This window comes from Mytilus californianus, unplaced genomic scaffold, assembly GCF_021869535.1.
Source record: "Mytilus californianus isolate M0D057914Y unplaced genomic scaffold, xbMytCali1.0.p SCAF_7, whole genome shotgun sequence".
NCBI classification, from domain to species: domain Eukaryota; kingdom Metazoa; phylum Mollusca; class Bivalvia; order Mytilida; family Mytilidae; genus Mytilus; species Mytilus californianus.
This window is the reverse complement of record NW_026262723.1, coordinates 29,151,745-29,166,981: the sequence shown is the minus strand read 5'-3', so window position 1 is coordinate 29,166,981 and position 15,237 is coordinate 29,151,745. Positions and strand designations below refer to the sequence as shown.

General features: G+C 32.7%; 1 protein-coding gene across 2 annotated transcripts in view; it reads left to right on the top strand.

The window, feature by feature from the left end:
* Positions 1 to 348: 348 nt before the first annotated feature.
* LOC127709661 (multiple epidermal growth factor-like domains protein 11) overlaps positions 349 to 15,237 on the top strand; it is a 33,261-nt gene continuing 18,372 nt past the window's right edge. For both annotated transcript variants that reach the window (XM_052215277.1, XM_052215275.1), the window contains exons 1-6: positions 349 to 412; positions 7,031 to 7,136; positions 10,172 to 10,381; positions 12,225 to 12,455; positions 14,307 to 14,507; positions 14,987 to 15,160. In XM_052215277.1, coding sequence (XP_052071237.1) covers positions 395 to 412; positions 7,031 to 7,136; positions 10,172 to 10,381; positions 12,225 to 12,455; positions 14,307 to 14,507; positions 14,987 to 15,160 — 940 coding nt within the window. In that variant the 5' untranslated portion in view covers positions 349 to 394. The remainder of the gene's footprint in view (positions 413 to 7,030; positions 7,137 to 10,171; positions 10,382 to 12,224; positions 12,456 to 14,306; positions 14,508 to 14,986; positions 15,161 to 15,237) is intronic.

The window sequence follows — 15,237 nt, the reverse complement described above, 5'->3', positions numbered from 1 at the left end:
AAATCACTTTGCTAAAAAAAAGTAGGTGATTTACCTAAACCGATAACTGTAGTGTAAAAGTTTATTTAGATGACAGGTAGGCAATATTATAAAAGCAATGGGTTTTAAAATATTTGTTTTCGCTGGGTTTCCTTTATATGTTCTGTACAGGAGACTCACACTTAAATTTCTAACCTTATATCTTAATGTCATATTAGTCCTAACCCAGTACTCTTTTACACTTATCATCAACTTGGTGAAGTTTTTAAGGTGCTATAATAAATTTATATTTGTTAGTAATGTATACTTAACTAGATTCAATTCAGGTTATACATCGTTGCACTTAAACCGTTTAAAACTACACATAAAACGTACAGCTGTACTTCCTTCTAATGTTGAATAAACGGATGTGTTCATGAAACATGTTTACAAGGTACGTTTAATTTTCCTTCTTTTGTTGCATCGAGAAGATATTCAAACTAATAATATCTATGTTAATCCATCATGCCTGTAAAAAATATTTTGTGTAGGTATGTGTTTAAATTAAAACAGTTACGTACGGCCCCACAATTGTTGAAATTGTCTGTTCTATACTTTCGGAAATATAATCGTAGGATTCTGTAGTCTTAAACACCTTTACACCATCAATTTTATAATGTCTATTAATATCCATGTTTTAATTGAAAATACATTCAAACAGATCATGATAAAAAAGACGAGACAATATCTGTAATATTCAGTATTGTTTACCATAATTTTATTGTCAATATTAGGGTGTTATCAGCATAATTACACATCAAAAATCAAGATTGCTCACATTATTTGAAAAAAAACTTCGTGCTTTCGAAAAGCTTTTTTGAATTTACTTTCACAAGGAACACTTCAACCAAAATTTAAAGTTTAGAATGTTTAAGGCCTGACCGCACGAAAAGCTATATGGCCACAAGTGACAGAATTATAGCCAAGTTCATAAATATTGAAAGATGGATGATATTGAGAGTAATCAATATAAAACGATTTCAGAAAAAAATAATACAAATAAAAAGTAAAATAACAAATTACCGAACTCCAAGGAAAATTCAAAATTGAAAGTCCTTTATCAAATGTCAAAATCAAAAGGTCAAGCACATCAAACGAATGGAAAACGACAATCATATTCCTCACTTGGTACAGGCATTTCCTTATGTAGGAAATGGTGGATTAAACCTGGTTTTATAGCTAGCTAAACCTTTACTTGTATGACAGTCGTATAGAATCCCATTATGTTGACAGCAAAACAAACAGACATAATACGAACAAAAATTGGGACTCAACAGTCATTATTTAGTTATAATCTTAATCACAATAAAACAAATAACCATTTCAACAAAGAAAAAGAACAATGGCATAAAGACACTCTAAAGACGAAGTACATGAGAAAATAAAAGACAAGAATACAAAAATCACCATAGCACAATAACACAATTGCGGGACAATAATGTTATCAAAATCTAAAATCCTAGTTTTTTTGTGAAATCGTCACAATTTTAGCAAGAATATCTTCATCGCATAAATTTCCATGACCAATTAGTGTATATTGAACAGAGTACTATCTAGTAGTTGAATCCATAAACATTTCTGAATCGACAGTATATCCATAGTCGCTTTTAATATTCCATTGCAATTGTTCAACGATTACAACATGTACAAGTGAAAATTGTGCGTTTGTATCATGCTCCACTCAATTTAAACAGAACAGTATTACCTCAAAAAATAGAATATGTATATGCTTCAGAAATGCATTATCTATAATTTCTATGAACAAAAAAAAGAGGTGTTATGAGTGTCAATGAGACAACTCTCCACCAGAGACGAAATTTCATAGAGGTTAACAATTTTAGGTCACCGTACGGCCTTAAACAATGCGTAAAATCCATATCGCACAGTACGCTATAGAAGGCCCCAAAATGACAAATGTAAAACAAATATGATAAACAGCAGCACACGACAACCACTGACTTACAGGCTCCTGACTTGGGACAGACACATGCAGAATATGGCGGAGTTAAGAATGTTTGTTGGCACCAAACCCTCGCCTTAACCTGGAAGAGTGGTGTAGCAGTACACAACATAAGAACAAACTATGAAATCTGTTGAAATGGGCTTAACTCATCAGATAGATAAAAAGGCACATAAAAACCCTAAAAAAAGTCAAAAGACACTAAGTGTAGATCTGATAGTACTCGCATTCACTGGAAGCTTGTTCAAAGCAAAAACAACTAATAAAAAATCTTGAGTCTAAAACTACTATGTCAATCATTACACATTAAACATCTAATAATGTATTTTGAGTTATACAAGCATCTGTCTTTATTCATAATATGAAAAATAAGTACTGCATGTTCTTTTTTTTTGTCACCAAGTTGTGTCTTCACGTACGCAACGACGTTTGCAAATGAAGTCTTATCCGTTAAGTATAGATTTTTTTTAAGTACGAAGAACAGAGTTAGTTTAAGCCTTTCTAATCAAATAACAAAAAGAACCTAGATTTACAATTGCGAAAAATAGCGGATGACACCCTTCCCAAATTGCCACTAAACTGCAGCCGTTTTGAAAAATTTCAACAGTCAATGCCCATAAATACATCACTTCACATCTGCCTGGAAATTTTCAGGAAGTTTTGAGATTTTAAAAAAAATTCACATTTACCGTTTCCATGGTAAAGGCGGCCATTTTGAAAATTCCAAAGACAAATTGAACATCTGCATACTCCAATAAACAGTTGTGCGAAATTTCGTTTACTTTGTAGCATTTAGAATTTTTGGCATTTTTGCTCTTTCCATGGCAACTGTAGCCATATTGAAAAATCCCAACCCCAATTGCAAATCTATACATGGTGGTTAACATTTTTGTATAGTTCCTTCCACTTGGGTGTTTTCAATTCCGAGATCCCAAAAAGTGTGGAAGAAAAATAATTATGATAAAATGAAAAAGAAACAAGAACAACAATACATCACCCCAACTTCGGTCGGAATGACTTAATAAAAAGAAAACGAAACGTAGAATAACAATATGTCACCCCAAAGCCGAGATTGCCATAATTAAACATCACTAATCGATAATGTATAGAAAATGTTCAATGGCATTATGCTTTCCAATGCCCTTATATTGAATAAAAAATCCAGATTCTATCATACAATATTACACCAAGACAAGTACCATGTTTTCCTTTGACTTTAAATGAAATATATGTAGGACTCGGAGGTGCGATGGGGACGTTGAAGTGCGATAGTCACGCTGAAGTGCGATGGTTTACGCTGAAGTTCGATGGTCCTTTCGCTGATGTGCGATGGTTTATAAGACGCGTGATTACTGATGGCTAGTTTAAAATCTACAGATGTTTGATTATTAAGAGAGTTTGAATATTTTATTAGTTAGTATAATATATATACCGAACATTCAATATTTTCTCCATTTGCTTACTCCCTGTTCCCATCACATAAGCCGTATACATTTTGTTCAGTTTTTACTAAGTAAGTAGTATTTGAATTTCATACAACTACCACGTTTTCCAGTCATTGAAATAAGTTTGGTTTTAAAGGAAAATTACCTTTTATGTTGCGTCTAAAGTTGTCAATATCCGAACGATTGTATGAACTATTGTTTTTTTGGTTGAAGCTATTTACAAAATACACTACAACATTACATTTAGGACTGGAAATATAATGACGATTTATCATATAAAAATAAGGAGATGTGGTATTATTGCTAATTAGACAACTTCCCACCAAAGTTCAAGTGAAGTGGATGTATACAATTATAGTCATCCATACGGCCTTTGACAATGAGAAAAATTCATACCGGCGTATATTCGGCTATAATGGGCCCCCGAACCATGACTTTTTTTAAAAATTAAACAGGTTAAACTCTCGAAAAAAAAACTAAAAAGCTATTCCAACAAACAAATTGACTTCTATATTGACAAGTGAACATGAAGAAAACATTGAACATTGATTTATGTAGTCCATCGCACTTCAGCGTAACTACCATCGCACTTCGGCGTAGCTATAAACAAGATAGCGTCATAATCCCACCATCACACTTCGGCGTGATCAATAACGCACTTCAGCGTTAAACCATTGCATCTCAGCATGACCATCGTGGTTCGGAGTACCATCGCGGTTTACAGTCCTACATATATATTTGAATACGTTTCAGTTAAATTGAAGTAACTCTTACAGTTTACAAAGTTAACATGGTTAAGAGGGCCTAAACATTCAATTTTCATAGTTGCAAGAATTAGCAACGTTCACTCTTATATAACTTTTACGTCCATTACATTTAAAGCATAACGGATCAAACAACTGATGCTTTGTTTTACATAAACTGTCATACTCAACTGTATCGGCCATGACAATGACTTTATCGGCATTCATGTTTTACTGTTCACTCTATAGATCTTGTATAAAATCTCAACGAGAGTTGATTTTTATTAATATGATTTATTAAGTCCTTTATTCATTAAAATGTATATATCTATTTTTATTTTGCACACAGTTCTCTTTTTTTCGATTAGTGTTTTTAGTTTGAGATATGGATGAAGTTAATTCGCGTCAAAATTGCATTCAAATAATTGAAAGATTATTCTTTTTGGTTTTCTCCAATACAACCGTTGTCATTTAATTGAAGGTTACCCAATTAAAAGTAAAATGTTGTGAGAGTCAGTAAAATTTTTTAAAATGTATATCAATGTAAACATTCTACATACAATTTTCTTTTAATCGCTGTTTTTAATTTAGGTACGGTGAAGGTTTAGTCGTTTCAAAGTTTAATCATAAGTTGACTATTTTCAATCATTTTTAAAAACATTTCTCTGCTTTCAAAGGATTTCTCTATTAGATCACTACACAAATCCTGTTTATACAATCTATGTAATTACAATTGAAGATTCCCCATTTAAGTAAACAAAATACGAGAGCCAGTGAACATCTGAAACTGTTTAGCTTCCAGAAAAGAGACAAAGACTTCACTTTGAACAAAATGTAATTATTTTTAAACACAATATCTCGTCCATCTGCTTTGTTTCCTGGTGGTTTAATGCTTTTTTATCCATAATTTAATTTACGAACCTAATTTTGTTGGTTTCTTAATTTGTTACTTACATCTGTATGCTGACAATGTGAGACGAATTAGACTCGGTTGTCAATATAATGAAATTTGATACAACTGTCATATAAGTGAGAGGTTTAGCTAGCTATAAATCCAGGTTCAATCCACCATTTTTCTACATAAGAAAATACCTGTACCAAGTCAGGAATATGACAGTTGTTATCCATTCGTTTGATTTGTTTGAGCTTTTGATTTTGCCATTTGATTAGGGACTTTCTGTTTTGAATTTTCCTCGGAGTTCAGTATTTTTGTGATTTTACTTTTGAGAATAAAACTTTACGACAAAAGAGATGAGTTCATTGTTGTTATTGCTAAATTCTATGTAGCAACATTCAAGGACCGCCTGAATATGGAGTATATATCTCCCAGTTGATACGATCTCCCAGAGCTTGCATTTCCTATCATAATAATCCTGATAGATAGTTGATGCTTATTAGGAAGTTATAAAAAACAAAAGTTTCAAGTGGTGAAAACGAAATTGTCCCATCGAAAATTTGACGAACGCCACCAAGTGTCGCCGCTATGGAATATCTCTTTCACAATGACGACGGGTATGGTCCAATTGTCGTAACCACAATCCTTTCTTCTTTTCCTTGAATGTAAGCCATCGAATTAGACTTTTCATCGGGTTTGTACTTACATGAGCAACACGATAGGCTCCGGATGTGGAGCAGGGTCTGAACACCCTTGCGGAAGACACAAGATAACACCGGTTTTTGGCTGGGTTCGTGTTGCTCTGTCTTTGATTTCCAATGATCTGTTCTGTATACTTCTTTGTCTTTTGCTTTTAATTGATGAGTTTGGGCATTCATTTGCTTATATGTCAATTTTCCAATCCTTTTTTTTTCTTTTTCGGGTCAGAATATCAAACCGATATTTCTATAGCAGATGGTCATTTATAAGAAAGGTTAGTTTTTTTGAATTGTTGCGAAATTGGACAGGGTATTTGCAACAACAAAAAAAAAGAAGAGAACATTGTCAAACTTTTTTTTAAAATATATTGTTAAAAGGTTCAATATTTGTTTTCTGTGTGTTCTATTTTATTCAGTGTTAGATATTAATTTAATTGTGCGCCTTTTTTTTAAATATATATGAAATTCATGTGCAAATTTAAAAAGAAAATAATCAAGAAATACCTTAATGTTAATTTTGAAACAGTTTATACCACAAAACTCGTTACATGCAGACAAAATGTCGCCCGCAGTTACCTCCTCTGATTTCAATCACTATAGACATGATGAGAGTCATTTTCCCTTCCCGATTGTAATGTTTAATAATTTACCTGTAAATCAATACCTTCCAGATGCAGCATGCTGCGTTTAGATTATAACTTAATCACATAGAAAAGATTAATAATATTTATATCATATATAAAAAAAGATGTGGTATGATTGCCAATGAGACAACTCTCCACCAGAGACCAAATGATACAGAAATTAACAACTATACGTCACCGTACGACCTTCAACAATGAGCAAAGCCTATACCGCATAGTCATAAACATGAACGGCTCCTGACTTGGAACAGGCAACACACAGAATCTGGCGGGGTTAAACTCATCTGAAGGCGCTAACGCGCCCCTAACCTGGGACAGTGGAGTAACAGTACAACATAAAAACAACCTATGAAAATCAGTTGAAAAAGGCTTAACTCATCAGATGGATACAAATAGAACAAAAAAACAATGGGGACGTAGACGGGTACTAATACATCCCCATAACAAAAAGACACTAAGTACAGATCTGATAGTACTCGCAGTTACTGACAACTCTTTCAAAGCAAATAACATCTATTAATAAAAATTCATGCATCTAAAACTAGTACCTTGTTGACTCTTGACATTACGTTTTAATTTGATGAAACTATTGTAATCCATATAATTTCCGTTTACCATACACTTTAGCAAAGCACAAGTGCTGACTGTACCTGTTTGATGTTCATTGTAAATACGGCTGAAATGTTATTACTGATATCAATTGCCACTGTTCTGTTGAGTGTTTCAGCACAACGTAAGCTAATAATGTTAATATTTTAAAATAAAAAAGTTTCTTCACTAACAAGACTAAACACACATACTTTCTGGTTGAGTTCTGTTCAATGTATGCTTATTTTCAGATTCTGAATTTAGGCAACAGTAGTTTATAGATGTTCAATTCTCATTAACTAATTTAGAACCTATAAAATCAAGGTAACAAAAAAGAGGGAAATGCATAAACTCCATAATGAGATTTACATAGGGCATTGATAGGGTAAGTGGCTCCTTCTATGAATACACGCATCACCCGCCATGCGAGTTCACACTGAAAAAAGTCAGATTAGACTTCTATATTCTGATATCTAAAGATCTAAAACCACAAAACGTGTCGCCAGTGACACAGTTATTTTATATTAGTCAACCGATTTCTGATGCAATAGACAGGTGTCTGAATAACAAGTCATGCTGTAAATCATGCTGAATCTTTAACAATTGGGAAAGCATTTAACCGAAACATTTACTTGTATATGCATAACAAGTTACTTAAAAGAAAATATTTAAAAGAATGAACACACCTGTTGTAACTCCGAGCATAAAAAGGATTACACTTATGACATGATTTCTTCGAACTCAATGCATGTTTCTGTTTGAGATCAAAAGTTTTGAAAACCATTTATAAAAACCTTTCAGTGTATAAAAACTAAAAAAGATGTCAAGTGAACGGTCAGTGCTGTAATCTACTTTGACCGAATGAGTGATAATCTTAATTTCTCAATATAACGTAATATTATCCTGATTTTGATATTTACAAACGAAAGGCTTGTATTATTATAATGTGGATAATGAGGATATTATCAGTATATCTGAATGTGATATTAAAGAACTTTGCAAGATGATTTTAACTCCCATTGCCCGAAGTGCCAAGTAAGCTAGCTGAAGCTCGCCTCCGGGTGCGGGATTCTCTCAATGTGTTGAAGACCCATTGGTGGCCTGCGTCTGTTTTCTGCTCGTTGGTCGGGTTGTTGTCTCTTTGACGCATTCTCCATTTCCATTCTCTATTTTATATTCTCATCACTTGACATCCGATGTCCGTCGTCATCTGTCGTAGTCCGTTAATGTCAACAAACATTTCCTATGAAACTACTGGTCGACATTTTACAAAACTTTGCCACAATCATCATTGGGGTATTTTATGTAAAGTTGTTCGTCCGATAATTCAAATTGCTAACCAAAATTACCGAAATGTTTGGTCCAGCATTCATTCATTATTGCAAAACGAGTACACAGAAAATGTGTCACAGAACAGAGTGTTTCATAGCCTAGTGAATTATTTCTAATATAAAGTCATAATAACCTTTAGATTTAAAAAAAAATCATAGAATTCTTAAGTTTGCATCATTATATATATATATATATATATATATATATATATATTTCAGTGAATTTGTAAATTCTGGTATTTTGTAAAATCTGTGAAATAATAATGATTTTGTAAAATACCTAACAGTTTCAAAGATTTTGTAAAATCAGTGAAATTGTTAGGAATTTTATAAAATCACTGAAAATATTTCTAGCGATTTTATAGAAACCCTAGATCAAACTTGATATTAGAAATGAATTTTTCTTCAAAGAGATAGATCATTAATTTTGAAATATAATTTTGTAACAGATCTTACTGGTTTACACCATTTGAAAGTCACTATGAGTAAAAGGCTTATGTGCAGATTTAAAGACTATTATTTATACTTAAATCATTTTTGCATACTAAGTTTGGTTCGCACCTGTTGTAACATAATTGTTCAGAATTTTGACAAACTCGTCTAGTTTGCACTTTCCTACATCGTAGTTCTTGATACCTACATCATGACAAATATTAAACAAAACTTACTTTTTAAATATGTTTGATATAAAGAAAGGAGAAAATATATATTTTTCTAGCCCTATGTAATAGCATGGATGTACCTTATTGTATCTAAATTACGACCAAATCAAGTGAATCATGACATGCATGATTTCAATGCTTTATTGAACCACATCTAAAAATAGCTTGCATGTTTTTGTGATTCCCTGTGCTTTAAACAGAGCATTCATTCGTGGAGTTTTACCCAGTTCAACCTTTTAGGAATGTTTAGAATGAACTGCTGTTATGACAAAATCTGCAAAATGAGACATACATTGATCAATATGTTCGGCTTTCGATGTATTTTTCTATTAGATTTGGGATGACGATGAAATAGTACATTATTTTGAGTTCTGTTGATTTTTTTTGTCATTTTTGTCACAGGTCTCCTGATTGACCTCGTTTTGCTTAAAAGTTTCTTACCGTTTTCATTACTACCCACACATTTTATCTTGATAAGCTTTTTTATCTTGTCAAAAGCTTCGTTATAATTTTTCTCAACAATCTCGTTCTTGGAATTGTCATTAACCAAAGGAATGTGATTTTTTAATCTGATCTGGTTTTTGTTTTGTAAAAAAATAAAACAACAATTTATAAATTTCGAGCGTTCGAAGCCATATACATAGACCAAAACTGACAGAATAAAGTAGCTAAATCTATCGTAGAACAACTTTGTCTAAGAGAGTTGAAATCCTAGTAACTTAATAATGATTAAATTCACAAACGTACAATTGTAAACTTATGATGACCAACCATATAACCTTGTCGTGATGAATGAAAAACTATTCGAAAAACAGTTCTTTGGGTTGATGCCAATGCTGGGTGACGATTCGTACGCGGGGATATGACCGGCACAGTATCATATCATATCGTTGATACATATACGTTGTCGTCGATTTATCTGTGAATTTACTGTTCATAAAGTGCAGACTTGTTCAAACCTTAGGTAAAGGTTGCCTCGGCCTCATTTAGAACATTATTTTGGAACTTCCTGGTTTTGATTCGAGCACCACTTATGAGTTCTCCAATTCCAAACAACATGTGCATTTTATGACAAATTAAGTGTTTTTACATGTTTGTGTTTTTATCAATAACTTTTTAATCTCCTGGAGAAACATGCATAATTGACAGATATGTTTTTTCATTTGTATTTGCTATCTTTTTTGTAGATAACCTTACACCGTTTGGCAAAGCTAGCCAGAGTTCTCAATACTTTTATGGAAGACCTGTAAATGCCATAAACCCACCTATATCAAATACATTTGACAATGATTACTGTTCCCACACGAATCTTGAGAAAACAGCGGCTTGGTGGATGTTCCAAATATCTTTCGGAACAGCTTACATTACAGATATAACAATCTACTACCGGGAAAATTGTAAGTATACCAAAGACAAACATGACATACAAAAGTATGAATATCAACTTGATATTTTAATCTTTTTGCATGTATTGTTGTCGAGCACAATAAGGTGTAATAGAATACAATATACATGGAATGTGTGGAAGTATCTCTAGAACAACATCGAATATGTCAAATCCACAATTAACGTTTCTTATAGAGGCGAAGGGACGATCGAAATGATATGTTGAAGAGACAATTCGATCGCAGAAAAAGAATAAAAAAGACGAACAGTAGTATACACACACTGCATAGAAATTTAAGGACTAAGCAACACAAACCTAAAATAAAAACCCAAACTAAACGTTTAAGCAATGAGTACGACTAGCTTTAGAAAACGTATATGTTTCGATATACATGACTAAATTGCGAAATATAATTTTTTTTTCTGTAATAGAAAGTGGCCGAAAAAGAAATTGTTATAGTGTAAAACCCCTCATATTTTAGATTGAAACTTGATTAAAAAAAAGTGTTATAGAGAATGGTCTGTTTGGTCCATATTTTTGAGTTCTTCAGAAGTCTTGTTACCATCATACATAACACAATATTGAAAATGCATTTCCGTTTCTTATTAGGAGTGTGCCCCAATCAAAATTTATTAAACACACTTATTGTGGTTTATCTCTTTTCTCTTTTTTTTTCTCATACTCTTTCTTTATACTGAATTGTATCCTAATTGTAGGAACAGCACATGATGACAGCTCTTAATTTTGCATGATGTTCGGTCAGTAACGTAAGGTGTAAATTCAACATGTTTGTTTAAGCAAAAGGCCAACTAAGCACAATTTTCTTCACCCAGAAAAAAGGGTTGATATTGCTTTTAAATCAATGATATGGATTTTACGTCTAAAAAGTACAAGAGACCAATGCATTATTTGTTTTTTGGCAGTTAACTATTTTTTTTTAAATATAAATTGCATGAATTTCTCCGACGAAAAAAAAACGTGGTACGTGCAATAGACTACTTCATAATTGGCTAATCCATCCGGTGTTTTATCTGTGATCATAAGATTTATTTTATAGCACTGGGTTGAAACCGTAACAGGTATAGTAAACGTTTACAATTGTATCTGCAGATCGGTTGTCAGTGCTTTGGTACTCACCTTATTCCTAACCTTCCTTAAGTAAATTCTTCGTTCATAAATAAAGATTTTTTATTAAATCAAGAAAGTTCGCTATTCTTGTTTTTTTTACTTTTTGTCTGATATTCGGAATCCTCTTGTTTTTCCAAGAAGTTCTAATAAAAAATTTGCCCACTAACCCCGACTTTTCTTTTTATAAGTTTATTACATATTGTTCAAAAGGCTAGACTTGTAGAACAGCGTATCGAACGAGTACAATTTATAAGGAGTTATTTTCATTTATTAATGTTTCCATACGTGGGTCAAGATGGATGAGCCACTATATAGAAATTCTCTCTTTCCTCAATTTTGAAACCCAGTTATGTTTGTGAATTATCTACTCACCCTGTTAATGATATTATCCCCGTCTTTTTCTAATTTCTAAAGAGATATTCAGGTAAAGATACACACCATTATATAAAATAGCTGTTTGTCTACTTAAAATGCAAATAGATTGTCACAAAACACAGGATTTATAAAAATGCACTAGGTAAGCGAAATGTGACCAATACAGCACTTTTCCTTTAAAGTTATATTATTTATAGCATGTTGCTATATTTAAATGTAAGAAAATGAATATATAGTCTTTAATTTAATTCCAATTTTGAATACTATGCACAACTGTTCCTCAAATAAGAGTATGGCCTTTCAGTCATCGGCTACGATTTAAACTAATATTGGTGTAATTTGTGTTACAGTTGCGCGTCGCATGGATGGATTTAAGTTATATGTGACCAATACATCAACCATTCCACCTGCTGGTTATCTTTGCTATGAGGATCCTGATCCTGGTCTGCCGAACATCACACAAACTATTCCTTGTAATCAACTTGGGCAGTATGTCATTTATTTCGATAATAAAGGATCCCAAGAGAATGAAACTCGCTACGATGGACCTGTAGTTGAACTGTGTTATGTTGCCATTAATGGTGGGTTAAGCGCCATTGTGTAAGGTGCTTTTATTTTCATTATCCAAGCTTCAATATAAATGTGCCAATGGATTAATCTTTAGATTGGTTTGTTGCTTAGGTTTTATCTAATATAAAAACGCTCAACAAAACAATACATTAAATAAACTATTTTGACCACGATATTAAATATTATAATTCATAACTTGATGTTTTTTTTTAAAGTTTATTAAAACTGGAAAAAACGATCACGGCTAATTAACAAAGGACGAAAACCAAAAACAACCACAAACGAATACAATATGACGAAGATAGCGATATCTTTCTAGTAATCCCATTATGCAGATTACACGGAGCATATAGAAAATATATCTTGCATTATGTTCAAAAACATTGGTTTGTATAATGGACATCAACTTGGAAATTGCTTCAAAAACATCAAATTTTTTTAATTACTTAATTTCAACTAATAACAAGAAACCGAATCTTCTATTTAGTAGCAGTAATAACAGAAGATACCATCTCGAGGAATAGTATTGTTTCTACTGTTTCCTATTGCTGATATAATTATATTTATTCGAAATTCACGAATTTTATAATACAAAAGTTGTTTAAATTGAAAAATAAACTTATTTATGTTTAGTAGAAATTGAATTGCTGTCTGCTTCAAGTCTGTACCAAAAGTTTGATCGTAATTGGCAGATAAATGCAGAGGTTACGGGTCTTAGCCAACATATTTGTATGATGAACTCTAAGTTAATAGTGGTGTCCACAGATAAAAAAGCTTGTCCAAATTTCGTATCACGATTTCGTTGATAATAGCCAGTGGTTACTGCTTACTGAAACGTAATACACCAAGTGATCCAAGTACAATGAAGGGGAAGTAATCTCTCCGTCACGATTTGTTTGACCGTTATGGAATGTCTGTCTCACAGCTGATGATGAATATGTTCCAAACGTTGTAACCACACTACTGTCATTTGTACCTCGAATGTGACATAATTCTTTTAGACTTGAAGACTAAATTCGTACTTCCCGTGTTCAGGGAGTACCACGCTCTTTGCACGTTAAAGATCTTTCTCAACAAGCTCTTTTTGAGTGGTTCATCAGTGACCGGTTGTTTGGCAAAATTATGTCATACTGGTTTTGGCTTTGATATATTTTTCTGTGGTTTATAATTTAACTATTTGGTAATTTGGTTTTCATGGTCGAACTTTTGTCTAAAATCTGTTAGTATTCATACTTTGATGAGTTGAGCCTTCTTTCTATTCATGTATTATAGTGTGTCCTTTTATGTCGTATTGTTACACCACTGTCTCAGGTACCGGTTAGAGTGAAAGTTTGTGCCAGATAAAACGTTCAAACCCACTGCATTTGTTTGCACCTGTCCTAAGTCAGAAACCTGATGTTCAGTGGCTGTCGTTTGTTGATGTGGTTCATAATTGTTTCTCGTTTCTCGTTATTTATATAGACTAAACCGTTGGTTTTCCTGTTTGAATGATTTTACTCTAGCCATTTTGGGACCCTTTATAGCTTGCTGTTTGGTGTGAGTCAAGGCTCCTTGTTGAAGGCCGTACTTTGACATATAATGGTTTACTTTTACAAATTGTAACTTGGATGGAGAGTTGTCTAATTGACACTCATATCACATCTTCTTATATCTTTTATATCAGCAACACGACGTGTAACCCATGTAGAACAGTAATTAAATTCCCTTCAAAGCATCTGAGATCACCCTGTGATTTTTGTCATTTTCTTTATAATAAACAACATAACCCTTGTTTTAAATCATTTAGATAAAAGGAAAACGTATTATATGGTCAACGCTCTCGTTGTCAAATTTTTTTGTTAAAGGAAGCCTTTTATTTTCAGGTTGTCCAAAAAGCTTTTGGGGTAATAAATGTGATAAAGGTTGTTCCGAAAATTGCGTAGGGCGACATTGCCAGCCTAGAAATGGTTCTTGTGTTATTGGTTGTAACACTAAACATTGTTTAAATGATATTTGCGATAAACAAACTGCAGTTTGCACTGATGGTTGTAAGGAAAGACGAACAGGAAACTATTGTAGCAAGTGTAAGTAATTGTGCATAAAATAACCTTGAAATAGCATAACATTTCCTCTCACAACAATTGTAACTGATAATTAAAAGTTCATAGAAAAATCTTCCCTTTGTTGGCCTACTATAAAAACGCATAACAAACAATGTGTTTTTTAAAGTTTTGAATGAGGATTGCATGGAACGACTGACTGAAAAAGATACATATATATGCTGTTTCCCCGCATACAATTTTGGGAACAGCAGTATGTTTTCTAGTGCAATAACCGTAAATGAAAAAAAAAGTTTGTTTACATATTATCAATATTTTTTGTACCTTCTTGAGCTTACTTGAATGCATCAAGCAGCCAAAAGTTCTATCTTGACTATTTTAAAAATCTAAACCTGCATAAAGATATCGTCAGATTGAATATGACGAATAAATATAAGCCAGTGTTTTAACTTGGTCTTCAATATATCCAAAATAAAAATACTCCCAGATACATCTTGTTTCAGATAACATTGCCTCTGAAGGTTTAGTCTCGCAGACTCCAAGTGGTAGTCAACCGGCAAATCTGGCAAATGATGGATATAAAATATCATGTTCTAAAACAAAGGGAATAACCGTGATATTTCAAGTTGACCTTCAGAAAGAAAGCATTGTAACTGGAGTGCATATAACCTTTGGTGGTATGTATCTTAACTGTATATAATTAAATCTCAAAATCAAACGTGGATGTAAACCGTTTATTACTTTCATGATAACA